The sequence below is a fragment of the Rattus norvegicus genome, chromosome 4 (genome assembly GCF_036323735.1).
Source record: "Rattus norvegicus strain BN/NHsdMcwi chromosome 4, GRCr8, whole genome shotgun sequence".
NCBI classification, from domain to species: Eukaryota; Metazoa; Chordata; class Mammalia; order Rodentia; family Muridae; genus Rattus; species Rattus norvegicus.
The window spans coordinates 140,886,242-140,911,473 of NC_086022.1; the positions used below are offsets into that span (position 1 = coordinate 140,886,242).

Below are 25,232 nucleotides of genomic sequence, written 5' to 3' on the forward strand. Positions count from 1 at the left end.
CAATCAGAGAAAAGATTGATGCATTCACAGGACTTCCATCCATCAAATAACAGAAACACTGCAGAAAGTCTTACACGCCGAGATACTTATAAAATTGTAACTAACCAAAAGAGAACACACAAAGAACTTCCATGTATAAATAACACCAAGTTACTAAAGAAAGACAAAAAATCCCAGCAGACAGCAGGATAAATGACATAAAGTGACATTTTCAAGTAAGATGTAAGGCCCATTCGAAATTATAAATTACCATTTTATAGACAAAACTAACAAAGAATAAAATAAGTGGTAAGTGTTGGAGAGAAGTAGCAGAAATTCTCACCAAAAGCTCTCAAGACCTTTAGAAAATTGATGGGATGATTGCTTAATGAGATTTTAAGTCTAAACTCTAAATTTTTTAGACACACACACACACACACACGATAGGAAGAATCTTGAAAACAGTCTTTGATGGTATATTATATCATAATCACAAGTAGGATGAAGGGGATAAGGTTATAAGGTGATGATACAGAGGAAGTATCTACCTTTATGTCTAAACATTTATATAGAGAGATATTTAAGATAATGAAATGTAGCTATTCCTGTAATATATGATTCTCTATGGAAAACGGGGAGATGGCTTAGTCAGTAAAGTGCTTGCCTTGCAAACAGAAGGACCTGAGTTTAGTATTCACATTCCACATTGAAAAACCAGCCATGTTGGCACATGCTTACAGTCCCAAGACTGGGTTGGGAGGTAGACACGTTAGCCAGACAACGTAACCTACTTCATGAACTTCAGGCCAGTGGGAGCCTGTGTCTCAAAATGTCAGTGCATAGCTCTTGAGGAGCAACAGCCAATCTCTGGCTTCCCGAAGTATGTACACATATGTGCAATGCATCTCAAACACACAAATATGCACACATACATGCATATGCATGGAAAAGCAAGTCCAAAAACATTTTGTAGTTTCTTACCACTTTTATGAGTACTAATGACCTTTACAGGTAAATAACATATTGCTTAGGATCATATATGTATGTGTATGTTTGCATTCATATATATTCATATGTGTACATATATGTATATATAACAGATATTAAAACAGAATAAAAAGATAATTAGAAGCTAGGAAGAGCATATAAAGAATTCCAAAATGTTCTACCTCGGATGCTTTATCTTTGAACCATATGAGTGTTTTGTTCTTTCAATTCTGTGTTCATTTTCTACTTTCTTTTGTGTGCTTTTTATAGCACACAAACAAAATAATACAAAGAGGGAAAACATCATTTTATCTAGAACTGGACATCTTGGGTTAGAATTCTAACATTAATTTTAGTACTAGGAGGTACAAATTATCTAGCTTGAAAGGTTTGAGTTCCTCACATACAAAACAAAATGTTATAGCAGATATCTCATGGAATTTTTGAGAAGTTTAAATTAATTAATGCATGAAAAATCTTTGAACTTGTAGATGGCATATAGGAAGAATTCATAGTGTTGACTCTAAAGGCCAATTTTTCATTCAAACTCAAAGTGGTTGAATTGGATCTCAGACCTCCCATAAGACTAGACGCGAATGAATCTCTCATCACTGGGGTTCCAGAAAGCCACAGCATAGAGTCTTATATCCTTTGCTTGCTTACTCAAAGATACACATGTATTTGGAGGAAACTTTAAGAGAGCTCCACCACTTTCCTTGCTGAATGGTGGCCTGCTAACTATGGCCTCATCTCTAAAACAAATTCTAGAAATCTGACCCAGAGCGTATTGTGGCTATGAAGTCTGCTGCCTCAGAGGGCCCACTAGAGACATGCTAGAGATCAGGATTTGGAAACATTAACAAAGAAGTGCTAAAGCAGAGGAAAACCCAACAAATCAGTTGGAAACCAGAGTGCATTACAAGGATGGAAATACAGGGGCTGGTACTCAGGACTTTAAGATGGGACATAGCTTGTTAGACGTTTACCTCCTCGTTTGGAAATGAGAGCACTGACAGCACGTCTGTTGTCATTCTGGGCTTGCACAAATCTCTCTGAACTCAGTCATGCTGTGGCTTCTTTTCCAGGCACAGCTTGCACCGATGTAACAGATATCTGTATCCACTGTACTCATTAGACAGTAGGACAGTGAACAGAGCTTATGTGTGTTGAGAAGAATGAGGTCACAGGGGCCAATGGAGAAATTTGGTAGTTTGCTTTTCCACAAATTAATACCAAACCCTAGATCCTCATAGTTCTAGGTCTATGGTGTTTACGAATGGACTATTGATTTGATTAACTACTACTCACAAAAGGATCAACTTCCAACAGCATACTACTTTCTCTACCCATCATTGACTGCAGTCATTCATTCTCCCCATTGTCTTTAGGGCATTGGCTCCAAAATCCTTTCAGATAGCAAAGTCTCTCAATGCTTAAGTGTCATATATAAACGATGCAGTATATACTTTACTTGTACATGTCCTACTATATAAATTATCTCTGTATTCGTTGTAATACCCCACAAAGGTAAAAGGTATGTAAGTGGTCATTATACTGTGATGTTTAGGGGAATGCCCAAAGAATGCACGTGGAACATGGGAATTTGAATGTGATATCTTTCATAGCCTTAGGTGTTTGAATACTTGGCCCACAATTGGTGATGATATTTGGGTGGTTTCAAAGGTGTGGCATTGGGGAGGGGTGTATCATAGAGGAAGTATTTGATAGTGAAAAGTATTTACCATTCCCAGTTTGCTGTGTCTCATGCTTATGCTTCAGAATATAAGCCCTCAAGGTCCTCGTCCTACCTTCATGTGTTTGTCCTACCATATGGACCCTAATCCTCAAAACCATAAGCACAAATAAACTTTTCTGTAAGTTGCCATTGTCACAATCTTTCATCATAGTAGTAGAAAAGTAACTACTACTTAAATGTATGGATTGGTATAAATACTAACTTGGCCATAATACTTTAAATTTATAATAGGCTCGGCGCTGGGGATTTAGCTCAGTGGTAGAGCGCTTACCTAGGAAGCGCAAGGCCCTGGGTTCGGTCCCCAGCTCCGAAAAAAGAACCAAAAAAAAAATTTATAATAGGCTCAATTCTTGGATGTAATGCTCATGGTTAACATAGACAGATGACTATATTTCCATTATAAATTACTGTAATCGAATGCTAGCAGCCAACCATTGAACTGAGAACGAGGTCCCCATCAGAAGAGTTAGAGAAAGGATTGAAGGAACTGAAGGGGTTTGCAACCCTATAAGAACAACAACACCAACCAACCAGACCTCTGAGGGACTAAACCATACCCAAAGACTACACACAGACAGACCCATGGCTCCAGCTGCATATGTAGCAGAGGATGGTCCCTCAACAGTGGGAGGAAAAGCCCTTGGTCCTGCCAAGGCTCATAGGGGATGTCAGAGCGGGAAGATGGGAAGGGGTAGGTGGTTGGGGGGAACACCCTCACAGAAGAATGGGAGGGAGGATGTGATAGGGGGTTGATTGACAGGAAACCGGGGACGGGGATAAGATTTAAAATTTCTCATGCAGAGCAGCCCCATCTAAGACCAGAACTTTATCACAATATAAGTTGGAGAACTATCTTCGTGTAAGAGTCAGGTGTTTGCATTCACATCATCTTCTGTCCTCTCCTTTATTCACTGTCCTTTGGAAGCTGTTTTGTTTTGCTGCTGAGACATTTTAAACTTTTAAATGTAAGCTGAAAATACTTATTAGTTTCCTCCAGTGTTACCTGACCTAAGATGACTTCAACCACAGTTATAAATTGCACACTACAAGACTCACCTAGGACTGCTCTGTCATTGGCTCCATTTTGTACCCTTCCTGGCAGACTCAGTGGGAGACAAGAGCTGAGTTGGCAGGAGAGGACTTATCCTCCCACACTTAGAAGTAAAATTGGAAGTAAAAAGTTTTAACATTCTAGCATTATCTCTTTTCAAGCCTTCATATAAAAATGTTTTATTCTGGGGTTGCCTATTGTCTTTCTATAGCGTATATCACCACCAAAGAGTTACTTATATTTTATATTATTTGTCTTGGTTTTGGCTCTTTTATATTTATTAAGCTCTTTAAAATTTTAACTTCTATTTTCATTAAACTATATATTTAAATATATCTTAAAGTACTATATATTTTATTTGTCATGTATGTGTATGTATTTGTGCACTTGAATGCCACAGTGTGTGTGTGTGGAATCAGAGGACTTATGGGAATCTCTTCTCTTCTTTCTCTGTGTAGATCCTGAGTATTGAACTCAGGTTATCAGCCTTGGCAGAAAGTGCCTTTACTAGCAAAACTGTCTTACTTACCCACATCAAGTTCATGTCTTCTGTGACTAAACTATTCATTGGTGAATAGTGAACAAATTTTTATTCCTCCTCATTTATGAAATTATAAGTATATTCTCTCAAAAATATGCCAAATTGGCATCTCTATTATTTCAAATTGAAACCACTGGAGGAATTGTTACTTCAGAATTATCCATTCTGTATTTTCTACATACACAAGCCATGAAGATTCTGTTGAGAGGAATGTATTCTACTGAACAAAATGTAACTACTGAACAAAATGTCAGTTACCTGGAATATGGGGCTTCAACAAGCTTGGATTTATCAACTGTGAAGTCAAACTTTGCATTCATAAACGCCTTCATCCCTCTACCCCATAGATGACATATGTATACACATGGAAGTCAAATGTTGACATCAGATATCTTCCTTCGATTCCTTTGTACATTACTTTTTGAGACAGGATCTCTCACTGAATATGAAACTCACCTGTTAGATTAGACTGACTGGACAACAGACATATATCTGTTTTCTCATGCCAGGATTATAAATGTGTCCTGCCCTACCTTGGCTTTTCCATGGGCACTGGGGATCCAAAGTCAGATCCTCATGTTTTATGGTAAGCGCTTTATCCACTGAGCCTTCACTATAATCCCACTCTGATACATCTTTCAGTCACACTCCCAGGATTTTCTGCCCTAGTTCACGTAAACTTGTCATCCCATGCCTTTATGAAAGTGCTGCTTTGTCTGAGTGTTTAAATGTTGCTCATTACTTTGGACTTTGATTTTATGATGAACTCTATGTACATAAAATTAATAAATTTTGTCTCATTTGTTCATTAGCTATTATGTTAATTTGATCTCCAGATACAGCCAAGTAACCCACCCCAGGACTGAATAGTATGAAGAGATAATCTCAGATTTTCTTATTCTCTTGCTTAGTTCTTCCCTTTCTGCCTCTGTACCATACATCATATATCATAAGATATATTTAAGAGCTAGTAACCTAAACGGTGGCATTGCTAATCATTAGGAGGCCTATTACACTACAATTTTGCTGTGTGTTAAGATCAGGGTATGGTTTACTCTGCATTATTCCATACTGGATAAAATTTGTTTCCAGGCCATTTGTTGCCCTGGGAATCTCAATTTCACAAGTAGCTTTTGATCCCATTTTGAAGGAATGTGACTACAGCTCTTGGTTAGACTCACAAATGACACCAGCTGCCAAGCACCACCTATCCAGTATTGATGTACGTTATAAAGGTAAGTATTAATAATTAAGATCAGACTAAAACATTTTAATTCACCTGTACTTACTCACCTTGGCCAGATCTGATAGGTAAGACTCAGGGCATTGAAACCACTGGACATTGTAAAGTTCTTGTTACTCAGTAAATTCTGACATTGTGCAAGAGCATAAACACATTTGTCTGTTTCTAGCATAGCAAGCTCCTGGCATCCAGATTCCTCCTTAAGAAAATGAGAACGTGAAACAGCACCCTTAGCAAAATCTAAATAGTTAGTGAATAAACACAGAGCTTGCATGGAGAGTTGATGATGGTCTTATTTTCAAAACTGTAATTAAATGAGATAAAAAATATATGGTTAAAGTTTCTGAAACATCTTAAATTCAACATACATAACAGCTGCTCCTCATCTGAGAGATTTCCTTCTGTGCAGATCCTTGTTTTTCTTGTCCTTCAAAGTTCTTCAACCTGTGCATAGCAGATTAATGCCTTCTGACCCAAGAAATTTACTATGCCCGCTTATTCTCACAGCCTTCATTTGCCTAAAATAACTATAGGGCCATATATGTTCAGCTTCTTAAAAACATGAGTTCAAGTATGACTAGAATATTTTTCATAAGTCTGCAGTTGCCCGTTCATTGTTTCTATGTTCTAAAACTGAGTATGTTACATGGAAATTTCCATTCACTTTGAAAGTAAAAACTTTTTGACAAAGCTGAGAGAATTCCAGAGAGCCTGACAACTTCTGTCTTTCCTCTTCAGCACTGGAACCCACAGCTGCTTGAAGAGGGAGGGGCTACTTCTAAGGATGGAACTTAACGAACCAATGTGTTTCTAGCAAATTTGACAGGGAATTCATTGCCCAGCCTTGTATCTCTGGGAGATTAACAACTGAAAAGCAACAGAAGGAGCATGTTTGGGATGAAGGAATACATTTTACTTTGAAGCAGAGCTTTGATGAGGTGTTGTGTGGCTGGTAGATTGGTAGACTCTTGGATTTGATCATGATCTGTGTCTCTTACATCTCATTTTGTAATAGACTCCCAAGGATTTTTTTATAGGTCACTGACTGTGATAGTCTCTTGACGTGACTTTTCACATTTTCCTTCATATAATAATTATTCTAGTGTTCCTTTGATATGTCTGATTTGCTTTTAGGATACCTTGTTTAGTAAGAAGACTGGGCTAATGGATTTGTAACTTGCAGATTTTAGTTTTCACTTCGGAAAAGCACAGGTTATGAAGGGAAATATCCAAATGAAGAATTACATTCTTTCTTTGAAGGCTGCAATGAGCCTGACTTTACATATAGAATAAATATATATTTCAAACACTAGACAAAGAACAGATAAATGCATAGTGTATCACTGACTAGTGAGTAAAAACTGTGATAGCAGTAGGTCCTTTCAATTCCCTGGTGTGATTCCAGATTTTGATCCTGTTGTTCTTTGTTTGATAGGGTGCATGAATCAAAGTAATGGCATTTCTTTTGCTAAGCAGTGTTACTATTTCATGTGCTAAATGTATCCCACCCCAGGTAGTTTTGTGTCAGATAATTTTAAGCATTGAATAGAAGACTTGATAAAGTTTGACTGGGCAGTGATTCTGATGATTTCTATGAAGAATAATCAAGAAAAGATATGGTAGATTAACTGGAATTAAGATCTTCTTTAGATCACCGGGAATAATGTCCTCTGCTGAAGTTAACATCTGACTCAGACTCTGAAAAAGGACCATATGTCATGAGTGACTGCCTTTCAAGACAATGAAACCATCTTAGGGAGTTCAGCTCTGTCCTTCTTATAAAAGATTATCCTTACTGAAATGATCAATTATTTATATAAAGGTGTAGATTAGGGCATGAGACTTTCCTGAGAATCTGCTGTACCCTACCATCTGGCAATTCTGCATATGGCATGGAGCAAGAGCTAGACTATATGGAGGCAGGGAAAGACTAGAGTAGGGTTCTATCTAAGAAGATGCAGTGAAGCCCTTGTCACTGCTAGATAAAGCTTTTTAGGTGCTGTCAACTGGAGCAGTGACAATATGCCTATAAGTTACTGGCTCACCTAGGTAAGGAGGCCCAACATAATTTATTGGTTCCCCACAGTGAAGTTTGAAGGAACTGTGTCCTGGTTTGCCATCAGATCTTTTCAGAAGGGGTCACCTTGCTTTACATCTCCTCCAGGGAAGAATTATAGCAACACACTGATATGCTCAAATTGGAAGACCACATCAAAAAAAGAAATTGGCATACTTACAGGTCCCAAGACAGGGTCAGCCTTAAGGCTCTTGAAGACTGGAAAGAAAAACACAGTTGTTACAGTAAAAATAACAAAGAGAGAAAATAGCAAAGAGTAAATTCAGTGATATAGGCTGGGGTGGGGGGGGAGGTCAGCTCCCCACTACTCCTTTGCATATTTGACTTTGGGAAGAGTCCATATTTGACTTTGAAACTCAATAGTTCAAATTATTTTCCTGTTTTTCTTTGTATTGTCTTAGTGTGAAACCAAAGACAAGAGAATGCAGCTGCCTAACTATTAACACTCCGGTGCAGGATGATATGTGAACAGAGATGAGCTCCTATAGAGAAAACTGCTGGTAATAACAACTTGCATTTTAGGGCACCTGTCTCTAAAGCAGAACAGCATTATTTGTGATGCCACCCCCAGCTAATCACGGTCACCTCCTGGGCTAGATAGGTGCACATTTTTATGGAGCACACAGGGAAGCTCAAATGTTTTAAATTGAGTTGCTCTTTGGCTTCTTAAATAGTACAAAGGGCTAGATAAAATAGAGTACGTCAAAGAGATGAAGGGAAGGAACGAACTTAAATGGGAAATAAAAATAGCTCCCTGGAAAGTCCTACACTTTGAGAGAAAAGGGCAGCAAAGCAAACTTCATTTTCTTGTGAAGCCGAGAAAGTAATAGTTGAAGGTAAGAAAGTGTGAGTGTCACAAGAGCTGGTTGAACAATCAGCTACATGCTATTAATTCTATGATGTAATTCAGCGTAGAACAGAGGCGAAATTTATGGGCTTCTGTGTTGGGGAGGCCTAGATTCTAGTTCAAACTCTTCCTGTGCTCCATCTGTAATCTGGGCTATTTTCCATGCTATCACAGAGAATGAGTGATAGAACTAACTTCACAGAGTGGTTCTAAGAAACACATAGAAAATGTCTGTGAAAAGTGTGAGAGCTCATTAGAACTGGCCTTCCATTCTTCTGAAGAGGTATTTTTTATGAAAGTACTGAGGTAACCAAAGTAACCCATAGACGCCTTCTCAGCAAAGAACACCAACTATGCGATCTTTGGGGCTTGCTGGAGTGTTGTTTCCGTAATCAAAGGTCAAAGTAGTAATATCTTACAAGGAACATAGACTATCTTAGTGACCTGGTTCACTAAATGCCGGACTACTGGCCCTGAGAAAAATGTATCTTTGGCCATCTTCATATGCTTTTCTCCATCTTAGTTGCTTTGTAATGATTCCTTCGTCAAATTCCGCAGCTCTGCCTTTTCTTCCCACCTACTTCATGGATTATTCAACTTGTCTTCATTTATTTTATTATTGTTTTTATAGCTATCTCAAAGGCATGTGCTACCTATCTGTAGATCTACTTCTGACCTGATAAGTAGTACCAACTGATTGAATTAAGTATCAATCAATAGATATCTTTAAATATCAATAGAAAGATGCCCAGAAAAGACATTCATTTTTCAGTGTTACTCTAGCACCTCCTATAAGATTCAGACAGTCAACATTCCAGCATGGAGACAGCATTTAAAAGACCTCATCTCTACCTGAGGAGCTGCTGATGGCTTCTAGGGGAGAAAGAGAGAGCTTGCTTTAAGGGCATGGCCTCTAGTGGATTAACAACGCTCCAGTCAGTATCTACACATCCAGGAGCATATGTGAAGTTCAAATTGAATTTGGTGGCTTAAAGGGGGGAAAAAGAGAAAGGAAGGATTTTTGAGAGGGAAAGGGGGAAGATCTATGTTCATTTTGGGGATCACTAAAGGATAAACATAATAAAATTTTTGTATGCTGCATGAAATTCTCAAAGAATTAATAACATGATATATTTAATGTTAATATATATTAAATGTTAGTATATATGTCCCATAATTATATATTATATTTAATAATGTAATATTTTAAAACATGTTCCTTACTTTACACAGAAAATAAGTGATATAATGATTTTTAGGCAAAATCAATAATATGATTTAATTGATTATATCGATTTAATAATCAATATAATGATTTTTGCGAAAGGTATAGCATGGGATTTGCTTTGTTTCGTTTAGTTGTTGCTGACACAATAGTTGGCAACAAACAAGAAGGAGCTTAATGAGTTTTTGCTGAACATTGGATAAAAACAAATGACAGTTACTGACATAGGAAGATCAAGCAGATGGCTTTGTGTGTAAGAGTATGTACTCTCTTCAGAGAACCTGAACCCAATTCCCAGAACCTACAACCTCTTGTAACCAGGGCTCCAAGAGACCCAACTGCTTTCTGCATGCTTCAGCACTCATTGGTGCATACCCCACATAGACACACAGAAGCATCATAAAAAGTAAAATTCTATTTCCTAAAAAAGTGATTAAGATGTATGTGCTTCTATCAAGATGTTATGATTACTAGTATACCTGAATATATTTAAGCATTGGTATACATATGTATCATATACATACATGCATAGATAGACACATACATACATACATACACATACACACACGTAGTATAGGATGAATTCCCAAATCTTTATGCTTAGTGACTAAACGTTTATAATAATACATTTTTATTTCTTATTAAAAATAGCACAGTAGGTCTGGCACTGTATGTGGTTCAGTAGATAAAGTGACTGCTTAGTGTTTCCTGGTTATCATCTTCAGCACCACATAAATTATGTGGCATAGGCACATGCACACAATGTCAGCTCTCTGGAAGTAGAGGCAGGAAAATCATAAGTTCTAGGTTATCCTCAGTTACATAGCAAATCTGAGGCTGCCCTAGGCTGTTGAAATGGTATCTCAAAAGAAATTCTATAAAGAAAAAAAAACCACATTTGATTTTAAAGAAGAAAATTTCCTATTTTATAAATATTTTTTTATTTTTTATGTTAAAATGCAACACAGTTTCTCTCAGACCACAATATTAATCAGAGAATTTCTTCTAGGAAATCACCTAAACCCACAATGTTTTAAGTCTTATGATGATTTCAGCCCATAGACTACAAGGGATGAAAGACTGGGTGGACAGTCTTGGCTTAAAAACACAGTTGATGGATGTGCCTGAGTTTTTATCAGTATGGTGGTAGTGGTGGTAGTGTGTGTGTGTGTGTGTGTGTCTGTGTGTGTGTCTGTGTGTCTGTGTGTATATATGTGTATCTGTGTGTGTATTTGGGTATATGTCTGTTTATCTGTCTATGTCTGTGTCTTTGTGTGTGTGTGTGTGTGTGTGTGTGTATCTCTGTGTGTGTGTCTTTGTGTGCCCATTTCTGTGTTCTATGTCCCAACAAAATTTTGACTTCGACACACAAATGTCACTCCAGTAAAAATTTAAACTCATTTCTCCCAGTAAGTCGCTTTATTTAGACCTTTCTTTGATGCTCAAAAATGGCAGTGGTAGTACTAGCACTTACAGACCACTGACTTCGGAGCAGGCAGTGAGTTAAGTGCTTTACACACATCATTTTTATCTTCAGAAAGCCCTATGAGATGGGAATTATTGACCTGATACTAGAGATGAAAAAAATTGAAGTTCAAGGAGATTACTTGAACTTCACTCACCCACATCATACAGCAATGGAGTAGGAGCGCTGAGCTCATCCACCAGGCCTCTGACTCCAAAGCCAGTGTGGTAAACCATTAAGCAATTCTCCCTCTTGCTATAAACTCACACTTGGAAATCCAGTGAACCATGCCAGTCTAACTAATGGTTTCTTCCTCCTTCCTGAGCGGAAATATACAAAAATGTGGCTTTGCAACCCATGAGGTTTTGTGAATTCAGATTTATTCTGGGTACGAGCCTCTGCAATCCCAAGAAGCATGCATATGTTCACCCACATGTGGGGACCAAATGGAAGACATCAAGACAAGATTTAAAATACGCTGCCTGGTAACAGGGTTTTGGAATTGCTCTCTGAAAATAGCTCTTTCTTTTTATAAATGTTGAAATCATCATTATGGAAATCACATTCATAACCAATGTATTATTTGACCATCTTCCTGGATTGATATTGATTTCCTTATTGATTGCTTTTTTTTTTCAAAATTGAAGGAAGCAATAAGACAGGAGATGGATGCTGACGGTTTCTTGTGCTAAGGACACATTGTGAGAATTAATAGAATCCAGGTCTAATCATGTCAAGAAAAAAATGTAAATTTGTATTTTTAAACTTATCTTGTACAATACACAGAACGCATAACTAAAAATGGTCACGGTTTGGATGTAGTTTACTATGCAGTTTTTCATTCTTCATTTTCTCCCTTTCCTCTGTGGACTTAGAGCGCACCATGATGTGTGTTACTATCTCATTAACCTTTCCTGGCCATTTTACAACTCAACTTTTTATATGCTCCTCTGGGAGGTGCCAGCTTGCAGATTCACATCAGCCCTTCCTGCCCACGTGTGCCATAGCTAGTCTCTTAATGGGGGCTTAAATAAATTGCTTTTTCTTAGTCAATGTTATTATTTCTCACAAAAAATTCTTAGATCATATTGCTTTTATTGGCTCTGGAACATGCCCAAGTATTTATGGGAAGCTACTTTTTTTTAACCAGCTTTCAACATTTAATAACTTTCTAGACAGGAAATATTTCAGTGCTTTCCACCTGACCCTCTGATTTACTCTGTGGTTTCAATTGTGGATGCTTTTCTGTTCTAAGTTTATTAGTTGCATGTTGAAATTTTTAAGGCCTTTGTGCCTTTCATTCTTCCAGGAATTTAACTGCCAAATCTCTTTTCTGCCCTTGATGAGCTAGCTCATTCCAAATGCTGAAGCACATTTTCCAATTTGATGAAAAAAATAAGATATCAATGGGACATTTTACAAGAGAATAAAGGATAGATACTCAGCAGTAAAAATATGATTTGAAAAACATATCTACCATAAAACTATTCATTCCCCCAGCCCATTATTTATGAAATTTTATGTAAAATAGTGATGAATAAAGTCACCACCAAAATATAGGTAGTTATTTTTGTGGTCTGTGCATTGCATATCAATGAGCCACAGGTAAATCTAGGAACAACCTGTTGTAAGAAACTGAGGTACATGGATATTAATTCTTTGTCATATATCATGTCTCATATTCAGCTGTGATCTTAGTAATGAAATGCATGAGTTAAAGGGAGACCTTCCAAAGAATAGGTCAGTTACTAACAGGGCTATATTCCGTTTTCTTCCTAGAGTTGTTTCTGGTTCTCCTCCTCTTTCTCTTCCTCCTCCTCATGCTCTTCCTCTTCTTCCTTCTGCTCCTCCTCCTCTTGTTTCATCCATTCTACCCAATACTTCAATCTCCTCATAGTTAGCCATAGTGGAAGCCAAGGGAAGATTAGAGACTGATATCCCTAGTCAGCACACTTTGCATTGTAGTGAAACTGCCCTTACAATCATAGATAAGAAATTCATTTGCATATACTTTATCTTTGTCAATTAATTGGTTTAGCTCCTCTGTGTACTTGACATCACTACATGCCTAGTGAAGCTAAGGACTCTCTTTCAGTGGCTCCAGAGAAAACATAACTATACTGTCTTGACAGATTTCCAGGCGTGTGAACAGTGAGATGGTGAATGATTTTACATTAACACTGAATTTTCATACATTACCTGTGAATAAAGAACTGGAATCTATAATAGAACTAGATGAAGATGTGTAAGGATAGGACTTAGTACATGGTGTGACCTCAGTATATAATTTGCAAATGTACCCATTGTTGCAAGTTGCGTTATGGTCATCTGAAGAAGGGTTAACCCATAATGTTTTCTCTTTAATAGTGGTTATAATCATTACTTAATCATACCTAGATCATGATCATAATCTAAAGTGACTTAAATATGTTAGTTTATATTTAATATATTATGTTTATTTTATTTATTGTTTTTACTATTAAAACCTCACAAGAGAATACAGACACACACACACAAACACACACACACACACACACACACACACACACACACACACAGGCACACTACATATACTTAAATTACCAAACCCAAAATCTATGTCTCAGTGAATGTCTATATAGACAGCAATTTGGGATAAAATCTGTGAAACGTGACCCTAACTCTCATGGATTTGTTTGTTTCAGTGCTGGATTAGAATGAAAATATATTCTATAATGAACATTGTATATTTTACATTTATTGTGTATGTTATAAAGATTGCCAATAACAAACTTGGTCATAAGTGTACAAGTATAATGATTGCTCATGATATACATGTCTACTTGACCAGATATTGGTGGATCATAATATTTGAAAATATTAGCTAATATATTCCAAAAATATGGGCATATACATCATTTGTTTTTCTTAGAATCCTCAGTATACTCTGCTGTGTATTTGCACCTTGGATGTCCTTTAAAATGAGAGCTTGGGGGATGATTTTCCATGGGATCACAACATTCCTCAGTGGACAGAGCCTATACTAAACACAAATCCTACAGCATTAAAGGATTTGTGCTTGGATCTAGCCTTATCCTCATAGTATTTTTTAACTGCTGCCATGATTCTTAATTTAAAGCAAAGCACATATAGTCCTCAATGTACGTGCCATAAAATGACAAGACCGTTACAATAAGCATGGGGCAGAAATGGTTTCCAAACTCAGGTCTGTCCAAAGACAGATCTTCCATTCAAAGTGGATCAGTTCTACCCTCTGGAATACTTTGTTATTAATTACAAACAAACATTCCTAAATATCTCCTCAAAAGTCATGTGAGTATGCTCTGAGAACTCAAAGAGTGTGAAATTAATGGCATTCAGAAGGTTAAAAAAATCTGGATCCTGTTTCTAAAGCTCAAGTAGGACACTTGAAAGTTGTATATATTTCCTTGGTTCTTTCCCATTTTGGAAAATTTATTGACTTTTCTTTTTATGTGTATGAGGGTGTTGTGTGTGTGTGTGTGTGTGTGTGTGTGTGTGTGTGTGTGTGTGTAATAACTGTGGAAAACAGACAAAGTGTCAGATATGCTGGAACTGGATATCCAAACTGTTGTGAGTTGCTGGGAACTGAACCCAGGTCCTTTGGAAAATAAGCAAGTTCCCTTAACCACTGAGCCATATTTCTAGCTATATTTCTCATTTCTTTACTCTGCTTATTAAGAAAGAAGCAATGTTTGCTTATGTTTAACTGGATTGAGTATTCTTAATTTTTATGCCACTCTGAAAATTGAATGGATTAACGACACAAAATCTAGACGACACATGCTAAGAACCAAACTGTAGGAGTTCCTTTACTGGGATTCAGTATCTCTTATGAGAATAAAGGTTTAAAATACTTAAAATAGTTTAAAAATGCGATGAGCGGCAATGGGGGGAGGATGGGGAGGGGAACACTCATAAAGAAGGGAAGGGGGAGGGATTAGGGGGATGTTTGCCCGGAAACCAGGAAAGGGAATAACACTTGAAATGTATATAAGAAATACTCGTTAATAAAAAAAATGCCATGAAAATGATTTTTATAAATTCTCTACTTTATCTCCTTTCATATCATTTCCTTAAATAAAAGGAAAATAGCATTTTTTCCATCCATAACCTAGAGTTTATTTGTAATGTTTGAGCAAAAATATCCTCTAGAGAATTTTATACTTGAATGTTTTGTCCCCAGTTAGTGTAACTTTTAGGGAAAGATCACAAGGTGTTGTCCTGTTGGCGGAGGTGAGCCACTGAGTTAGATAGGCTTGGGAGTTTCAAAATTACAAGTTCTTTCCAGTATCTCCCACTCTTTCTTCCTCCTGCTTGTGGATCACGATTGTCTTAGTCAGGGTTTCTATTCCTGCACAAACCTCATGACAAGAAGCAAGTTGGGGAGGAAAGGGTTTATTCAGCTCACACTTCCACATTGCTGTTCATCACCAAAGGAAGTCAGGACTGGAACTCAAGCAGGTCAGGAAGCAGGAGCTGATGCAGAAGTCATAGAGGGATGTTACTGGCTTGCTTCCCCTTGCCGGCTTTCTTATAGAATCCAGAACCACCAGCCCAGGTATGGCCCTACCCACAAGGGACCCTCCCACCCTTGATCACTAGTTGAGAAAAAGTCTTGCAGCTGGATCTCATGGAGGCATTTCCCCAAAGGAGGCTCTTTTTCTCTGTGATAACTCCAGCTTGTGTCCAGTTGACACACAAAATCAGCCAGTACAATGATGAAGACTTTCAGTTACCACTGAAGTGCTATGCCTCCCTGCCTGCTTCCTGCTATATTCCCTGCTATAATGGTAAAAGACCTTAACACTGTAGAACAATGAGCCCCAAATAAATACTTTCTTTAATAAATGAATTGATCGGGGGTTGGGGATTTAGCTCAGTGGTAGAGCGCTTGCCTAGGAAGCGCAAGGCCCTGGGTTCGGTCCCCAGCTCCGAAAAAAAAGAACCAAAAAAAAAAAAAGATTTAAAAAAATAAATGAATTGATCATAATAACCTATTATGGCAATAGAAAAGTTACTAAGACACTTTTCAATGAAAAGATATATACTACATCATAAATGTAAATTTGGAATTCCGGTGTTTTTGTTGTTGCTGTTGTTGTTTTCTTTTTTGGGGGGGGCAGACAGTATGCCTTGTTCATTTAAAACATGTTTCCCCTTCACTATGATAGTCTTTGGATTGATGTGATCAGGTACTGCATTGAAGGAGTTGACAGAGATTTTTTGAGCTAGCATAAGGCAGAGCCATCACTCTCAAAATATTTGCATTCTGGAGGTACCAAGTGAAACTTTTCTAAAAATAACAATAATAATTAAAAACCCTATATAGGCTTAAGCTTTACCCACTTTTAGAATAAACTGTTTGAAGACAAGATTGTGTAATTTTAATGTATCTTAAACTTTCCCTGAAACTAAAGTGGGTGTGAAGCATGCCGGGAAAGGTTTTTCAGACTCATGTGGCCCTATCACTCACCAGTACTATCAGTCTTAGTAGGCTTCATAGTAAGTATAAACAGGAATGAGACTGAGCTCATATAATTGTTATATACTTGTTCTTCATCTCTCGTGAGATAATCTTATCATTGTAAAGCAGCCATTCAAATGGCCAAGGGAGAATTCAAATTTCTTCTATCCCAGTAGGTACAACTACATGACTTGTAACCTTGTATGCCATACTTGAGTCAGAAAAGACTTAAATCCATAATTGAGTTTTAAATTGAATAGTTAGGACAGAAGAGAGGAAAGGAAATTATGAATCTTTCTATGCTCATTAATAGGAGAACTCATATTGGTGAGGTAGGAGGTGAAAACAATCTGTTGAAAACCATTTTCCGGGGTTGGGGATTTAGCTCAGTGGCAGAGCACTTGCCTAGCAAGCGCAAGGCCCTGGGTTCGGTCCCCAGCTCCGAAAAAAAAGAATTAAAAAAAAAAAAAGAAAACCATTTTCCACTTTATTACATGTATTTTATATCACTCTATTTATTTGCAACTCGTTTTTTCTTCTTCTAGTTGTGGCCTTTGGGCTATCAATGTCTTCCCTTCCTTCTTTGTATAAGTAGAACTTTCTCGAATGATAATGAGCCTCTTATCGATATTTAAAAATAGATAAGAATTCAAAATGACCTGTTTTGATTTGAACCATATCTGTATATACTGTATTTACATATATATGTATACATATACATACATATTCACATAACATGTACACAGAAGGATAGAGTCCAGTAATCCCAGCACCTGGAAGAGTGTAACATAAGGATACTGCATTTCAGATTGTGAGTTCAGGGCCAGCTTGGACTATATCTCAGGACTATAACTCTAAGAATCAGAGTGAGCAGTTAAGATCTACACACACACACACACACACACACACACACACACAGACCTATAGATGATATATATATAGAGAGAGAGAAAGAGAGAGAGAGACCTATAGATGATATATATATAGAGAGAGAGACCTATAGATGATATATATATATATATATAGAGAGAGAGAGACCTATAGATGATATATATAGAGAGAGAGAAAGAGAGAGAGACCTATAGATGAGATATATATATATAGAGAGAGAGACCTATAGATGATATATATATATATACATATATATATATAGAGAGAGAATGATCATTGCATAAAATAGATTTGTGAAATGAAATGAACAGAAACAATAGTTTGCATAATAACAATGACACATAACTGTAGGAGATCATACAAATTCCAGTTTCCTCACCTAAGTTGGTAATGTCTAGTAGAGTTTTCTAGAGCAATAAAAGTGTTTTTTATGTATGTTGCACAATGTGGTATATGGTTCTTGAGTACTCAAAAATTGACTAGTGTTATCTGAGGAACTAAATTACGCATTTAATTTTAGCTATTCTGATTGTGAATAGACAAGGAAAGTGCCGGTTTTATTGGACAATTCAGCAATGGAAAACAGGGGTAAGGGAACATATTGATAAAAGTTTCAGTATCCCTGGTATAAATGGAATCCAAAATAATTTTTCAGCACAACTACCTTCTTGGAAATTGTCATAGTATCCCATGGTATCTTAGGCCTATAAAGCTTAAATGTGTTTTCCTTCATTTCTCCCAACAGATCTTGAAAACTTTAAGACAAGAACAAGAAGCACAGTGTCAGTCCGTCGAGGTCAGGGAATGGTCCTCCTGTGCGGCCCGCCACCCCATTCTGGAGGTACATACAAATATGTCTGCATGTGCACATTGTACTGGTGGATACTTTCCTTACAGAATGCTTTCCCTCCTGACACCACCTGAGACAGTGCCATTTATAGTGATTTCCATAGTCCTTCTATACTGAGTAAGACCTATTGTGAATTTCTCCTATAATTAGAATAGGAAAATATAAGACTGTACAAATGTCCCATGTCACTATATGCCTGTCACAAAGGAAAGGATGTCCAAGTCTGTCAGAGTCAGAATCCTCTCGTTTGGTCAGGCAATGTAGCTAAACTATCAGTTCCTGTTATGTCTGTGCAGGTTAAAAGGAAAAGATGGTGCTGTGTCATTTTCTCCTACTCTGTGTATGGGAAGGGATCTATGGACTGTCTACATTAAGCTTCTGAAACCAAATATGTGAGTTTTGATTTTCTATACCAACGAGCAATTCTCCAGCATTCTGTATACCATCTGACTATACAGTGATTTAATTCCACTTGGTATCCATAGATATCACTGCTTAGAGTTATCTGCAGACCCCACAAATAAAAAGGCTCAGATAAACAAGGCTACTCAACCTTTAGGGCAGGAGTAACTAACTTCCTAATCTCCAGTGTTTCTGGCCAGCCATTCTTAACTCAGGTGTAATGATTTGCAATTGTAGTTAACAGAACTAAAGAAAACAGTTCACTTATTTAGTTAATCACATTTAGGGGTAAAAGACACTGAGATATGAAGTGTTTTAAACAGTCACCTCATATCCTGAGAAATATCCTGGTTATGTCCATAAAGAATAATACTGAAACATGCCAGGCAAAAGTTATGCACATTGATTCAGGGTTAAGTAGTGATACATATTAGGATTTCACAAAAGATATTTTATATATGATTATTTTGTCTGAATGTATGTATACATACATATATCTAGTTCGTGAGATCAAAACATGGTACCAGGTTCCCAGAACTAAAGTTACACATTTTTGTGAACTGTTGTGTAGGTGCTGAGAATCAAACCTGGGTCCCCTTTAAGAGCAGTCAAAGCTCTTAACTGCTGAGTTCCCAGTGACAAACTTGATAAACTCAGTAGATGGAAAGCTGGCTAAGCAGATAAGAGGACCTGGTGCTCATACAGAGAACACACGTTCAATTCCCAGCACCTATATGGTGGCTCATAGTCATCTAACTCTAGTTTGAGATGATCTGAATTCTCTTCTGGCTTTCTTAAGAACCAGGCACTCATGTAATGCACAAATATACATGAAGTCATAATACTCAGACATGTAAAATTAAAACAAAGAAATCTTTTCCTCTCAAAGATTAATAACATCCATTCTTAGGAGATCTGATTCAGTGTGTTATCTACTATCATGAGCCTATAATATTTCTGTTTGGCATTTGTGGCTGAAAGAGCAAACTTTTATACGTGCTGTTTGAAACTTCTAGTTTTTTTCTTGTATTCAAAATTTTAACTTCTTTTGTATGTATGTAATAGGCAATCACTATGGAAGGGGAAGCCCTGGGTCCTGCTAAGACTGAACCCCCAGTGAACTGGACTGTTGGGGGGAGGGCAGCAATGGGGGGAGGGTGGGGAGGGGAACACCCATAAGGAAGGGGAGGGAGGAGGGGGATGTTTGCCCGGAAACCGGGAAAGGGAATAACACTCGAAATGTGTATAAGAAATACTCGAGTTAATAAAAAAAAAAGGCAATCACTATGTGTGTATGCATGTGTGCATGTGCATGTGTGTGTGTGCGTGTGCGTGTGTGTGTGTGTGTGTCTGCGTGCGCGTGTGTGTGTGTGTGTACAAGGTGATGGGTCAACCCTAGGACATTCCTTAGGAGATACCAACCTTAGTCTGTTAAATGCTTTGTTTGTCTGTTTGTTGTGTTCTATTTTGAGACAGGGTTTATCTTGGGTCTGGCGATTTCAGGCAAGCCAGGTTCACTGACCAAACACCCATCTTTGGCTCTCCAGCAGTCAGATGATGGCACATACATACCGTCCCATAGATTTCTTTCTTGGGTTGTGGAGCTCACGTGTAAATCATCCTTGAGTTTGTTTGATAAACTCAACTACTAAGACACGTCTTACCTCTGCAACTTCCTTTTTAATCTAGTGTTACATTTAATATTTCCAGCAGAATAAACGATTAGAAAGAAGACTTGAAATTTTTCAGTTCAAGAATAAGCATGCTACCTGAAGCAAAACAGAGAGTAAAATCTGTCTGATATATGGGATTGTTCGGGTCTCTGGGGCTTGTGCTTTTGAAAAGGGGGTTGTTCCTTAGTAATTCATCTTACAAATGAAATCAGAAGTGCTGAACGCAGACACAGGGGCTGTTTCTGGTTCTAACTGAAATCCTTATCTTAAATTGTACAAATATTTTGAAATCTTGAGGCCTCACTCTTCCTATCTTGTAAGGGGAGGAACTTACAACAAATCTCTCAAATCTTTTTTAGTCATATTATTCCATAATTATAACTCAATAAATGCTAATGAATGTCTTTATTAAGTGTGTTTGCATTGTTGGGACCGATCCTTTTTAAAGGAAACCAGTTAACTATCAATATGTATTTTGATTATGGTGAAGTGTATTCAGATTAGTACTGAATTAGTAAATATGTAATCTGATTAAAATAAAGACAGGCGTTTTGCTAATTTTTCTATGAGCACTTCCACAGTATTAAGTTTCAGTAACATGACAGTGATTCCAACGATTCATCTTAGAGGAATATTTTCAAAGTATTCCTCTTCCCTCATGTAATGGTAGCACTGAGAAGGACACAACATGGTGAAGCTAGGGGGCTGTGTTGCCTGATGATGAGGTGCCTAACTCCTTCCCTCTTCCCACAGAGAATGTTATTAAAAATTGCCACAGACTTCTGAAATATGTCTGTCTCCATTGACAGCAGTCAGCATCTCTGAAATCTACTTCCTTGAGCTGTTCTGACATTCTTGACAGTCTTGAGGGTGAAAGACAAGGAAATAAATATTCTCATTATGGGCTCCATTAGAAGCCACGCACACAGAAATGCTGTGAGCAAGACAGGTGCAGCCTGGAAATTTTCAAGGAAACAACAAAGAACATCTTGAAGGTTATGAGGGAGCATGTCAGACATCTATCTGTTTTGTCCAGTGACTTAATGATTATCTGATCAAATCTTCTCCCTTCCATTCAGAAACCTCCAATGCAGGCTGTAGTTACAATTTTCTCGTGCTTTTTACAACCTGAATGCCACCTAAAAGCTGGCAGAATAACCAAAAACTACCAGGCCTACTGAGCATTTTAGACTACCATATGGTATCCTGGTTTCAATTGTAACATTTCATGCAGGGGGTAGGAAATGAGTCAGGCTCTTACTGTATCAGTGGGGTACTCAGCAAAGCCATGACATGTTCTGTAAGGCAGGCCGCTCATCCTGGTTCAAAAAGCATTCATTTTCAGACCTTCCCTCAGTAACACAGAAATGAACAGCAAATAACCATTCTTGAGAAGCATAGATTTCCACTGTTCTGTCACTGTGGTGGTATCATTTTCATATGTATATGAAAAATATATGAAAACATAGGTTTTTAGCATTAAACAGGAATGTAGTCATAGAAAAATGAGTCTGATGTACTTTGGTTGTCCTTGAGTGCTCTTTTGTATTGGAAGCAGACACCAGTGAAATTCTGGAAGGTACCCTTTAATTCTGCTACCCAGTGTTATCATTTGGCACCAAAAACTCATGACCTTTAGCCGAGCTCTCATTAAATAGGATTGAAATGAGATGTTTTGTGATGATTCCTTCTGGTGTAATTAAGTCCCCGGGTTATTCATCTATCAACTCTTTTTGAAGGGATATTTGAGCCTTTTCCTATGCCACCAAGATCCTTACTAGTCAAAACCAGCAGAGATCTCACCTGGGAATTTATAATAAGGGCAAACGCTCAGACCCCACTCAGGGCCAGTTGAACCAAATCTTACTCTTAATGAGATCTCCCACTGTTCACATGCACACTGAAGTTTGAGAAATCCAAAGTTGCTTCTCTGGTTCTCACACACACACACCTGTACCCCTTACCACTCTGGCCAAGAGTGGACAGGTAGCTTTAGAGTTATCTAGGTAATCTATGACAGCTGTAAATAGCCAACCATTTCTCGAGAACTGGGGTTGAGTCTCCCCAGTATATCATTGTAGAGAACTAAGGTTAACTCTGAGGTAGCACTAGATTTGAGATCCAGTCACTTTGATCATGTTCTACAAAACCAGTGCAGGGCAAGCCCTGCTGGGGTGGAACCCTTTGATTCCACATCACTCAAGCTGAATCACTGAAAATTTCTTATATAAAAATATATTTAGGTCTGGAAAGGTGGCTCAGTGGGTAAAGCGATTTCTGTGTAAGTCTGAAACCTTTAACTTCAGTCTCCATACCTACATAAAATGGGGAGCAGTGGTGTGTTTTATAAACTCAACCCTGGGGTAAGGAGGTGTGTGAGGGATGATGGATCCTGGAGGCTCACTGACTAGTCAGTCTAGCCAAAATGGAGACTTCCAGGTTCAGTGAGAGACCATGTCTGAAAAAATAAGGTGAAGAATGATGGGAGAAGACACTTGAAGTCAACCTTTGGTCTAAGGAATGTACACCATTAAAAAATACTCATGTGGGGTTGGGGATTTAGCTCAGTGGTAGAGCGCTTGCCTAGCAAGCACAAGGCCCTCGGTTCGGTCCCCAGCTCCAAAAAAAAAAAAAAAAAAAAATTAAAAAGGCAAAGATTAAAACAGAGACAGAAGGAACACCCATTCATAGCCTGCCCCACATGTGGCCCATACATATACAGCCACCCAATTAGACAAGATGGATGAAGCAAAGAAGTGCAGGCCAACAGGAGCCGGATGTAGATCGCTCCTGAGAGACACAGCCAGAATACAGCAAATACAGAGGCGAATGCCAGCAGCAAACCACTGAACTGAGAATAGGACCCCCATTGAAGGAATCAGAGAAAGAACTGGAAGAGCTCGAAGGGGCTCGAGACCCCATATGTACAACAATGCCAAGCAACCAGAGCTTCCAGGGACTAAGCCACTACCTAAAGACTATACATGGACTGACCCTGAACTCTGACCTCATAGGTAGCATTGAATATCCTAGTAAGATCACCAGTGTAAGGGCAAGCCCTGGGTCCTGCTAAGACTGAACCCCCCAGTGAACGTGATTGTTGGGGGGAGGGTGGCAATGGGGGGAGGATGGGGAGGGGAACACCTATAAAGAAGGGGAGGGGAGGGGTTGGGGGGATGTTGTAAACCGGGAAAGGGAGTAACACTCAAAATGTAAATAAGAAATACTCAAGTTAATAAAAAAAGAAAAAAGAAAATACTCATGCAAGGACATGTACACATCACATATAATCTTTAGAAGCCTTTAAAATAAAGAATGGAATCATATGATCTTACATTTTTATCTTTGCTTTCAGGTATTCTTTTGTTTACAGGTAAGGAAAATTAATGTCTACCACTAGGTATTCATCTTCAGGAATAGCGTTTGGTGAACAGGCATCTCTTTCTAAACTTCTATCAGCCACAGTATGGCATCCTAGATGTTAAAAAAAAAAGGAATAAAATTGGCTGATTCTGATACTAAAGCTGTTTTCATTTCGGCGATATTAGCTAGCATTTTCTTTGCTAGAACTTTTCATGCAGAGCACACACCCAGTAAATTTAGATCCCATTCCCAATAAATCAGACATGTAGACCTACAACAGACCATCTGTGGAGTCCTTCATGGCATTTATACTGCCTTAGTTTATATTCTATATTCTCTTGATGCTAGTAATAAGCAAACTGCAGTTTATCAATAAGGAGGATGAAGAAAGTGATTATGTGAAGACACAGAACGGTCAGTGCCAAGGTTACTACAGACTAGGTCACGTCACCTTTTTATAAATAGTAAAGTGGAAATGTGTTTTGTTCTCTTCATGTTAGGAATCTTTGTGTCCTATCCTAAGTCATTTAAATTCAAATTTCTTGGAGATATAATCCTTTCCAACATCCTTGAACAAACTTCCATACATGATCTAATATATAGCCAGACTATAAAACCGATGTCTATACATTATAAAAGTTGACATCTGACCCAGGAAACCCTTTTTGTTGCAAGCCTCCCCAGGATTCCCTAAGTTCTCCTTGATCTGGACATAGCCACATGGATTATCCTCAGAGCTCTAAAAGAATCAGCACGCCTTCCCCTACTGTGACTATTTCAGATGCACTATTCTGTAATCACTAAAGGACAAAATAAAGATGGAAAATGGGGCAGCCACGGTGTAGCCTTTCCTCTCTCCTATTACCCTACTGCGGACTTAAGCTGATTATGTACTTTCTGTGAGCTGCGTTTCCTCATTTCAGCTTCTGTTACTATCCTCTCATATCTACTCAGCTTTCAGCACCAACATGCTCTTCGCAGGATTAGATTCATCCAGTTATGTGCTCAGCCCAAGCTAGGCTGACGTGTTTCTGAGGCAGGAGTAATCTTACTGTGCTAAAATGTAATATCCTCTGAGGCCAGAATAACCACAAGGAGATCAACACGGCAGTCATGCTACCTGACTTTCTACTTTATACCTCGTTCCCACTGCCTTCCTCATGCGTGTGCCCACTACTTGGCAATTCCTTATAGTTTTAGATTACCAAATACGTGTTTATTTGCTTCAAATATTAATCTATTTCATTGTACTATAGACTTTCAGTTAGCCTCTTGTCTTCATGTCTTACCAAATGATGTAATAGTGTACTAGATCGCATTTTATTAGTGTGTATAGATGTGTGTGTGTCTGGGGGGGGGTGGTTGTGTGCACATGTTCATGTGTGCAGGCTATGGCA

The 25,232-nt window shown here is 38.0% G+C and overlaps 1 protein-coding gene across 13 annotated transcripts in view; it reads left to right on the forward strand.

The window, feature by feature from the left end:
• The window catches only part of Cntn4 (contactin 4), a 997,076-nt gene that overhangs the window by 705,546 nt on the left and 266,298 nt on the right, over positions 1-25,232 (forward strand). For all 13 annotated transcript variants that reach the window (XM_063285413.1, XM_063285419.1, XM_063285414.1 and 10 more), the window contains one exon: positions 18,293-18,388. In XM_063285413.1, coding sequence (XP_063141483.1) covers positions 18,293-18,388 — 96 coding nt within the window. The remainder of the gene's footprint in view (positions 1-18,292; positions 18,389-25,232) is intronic.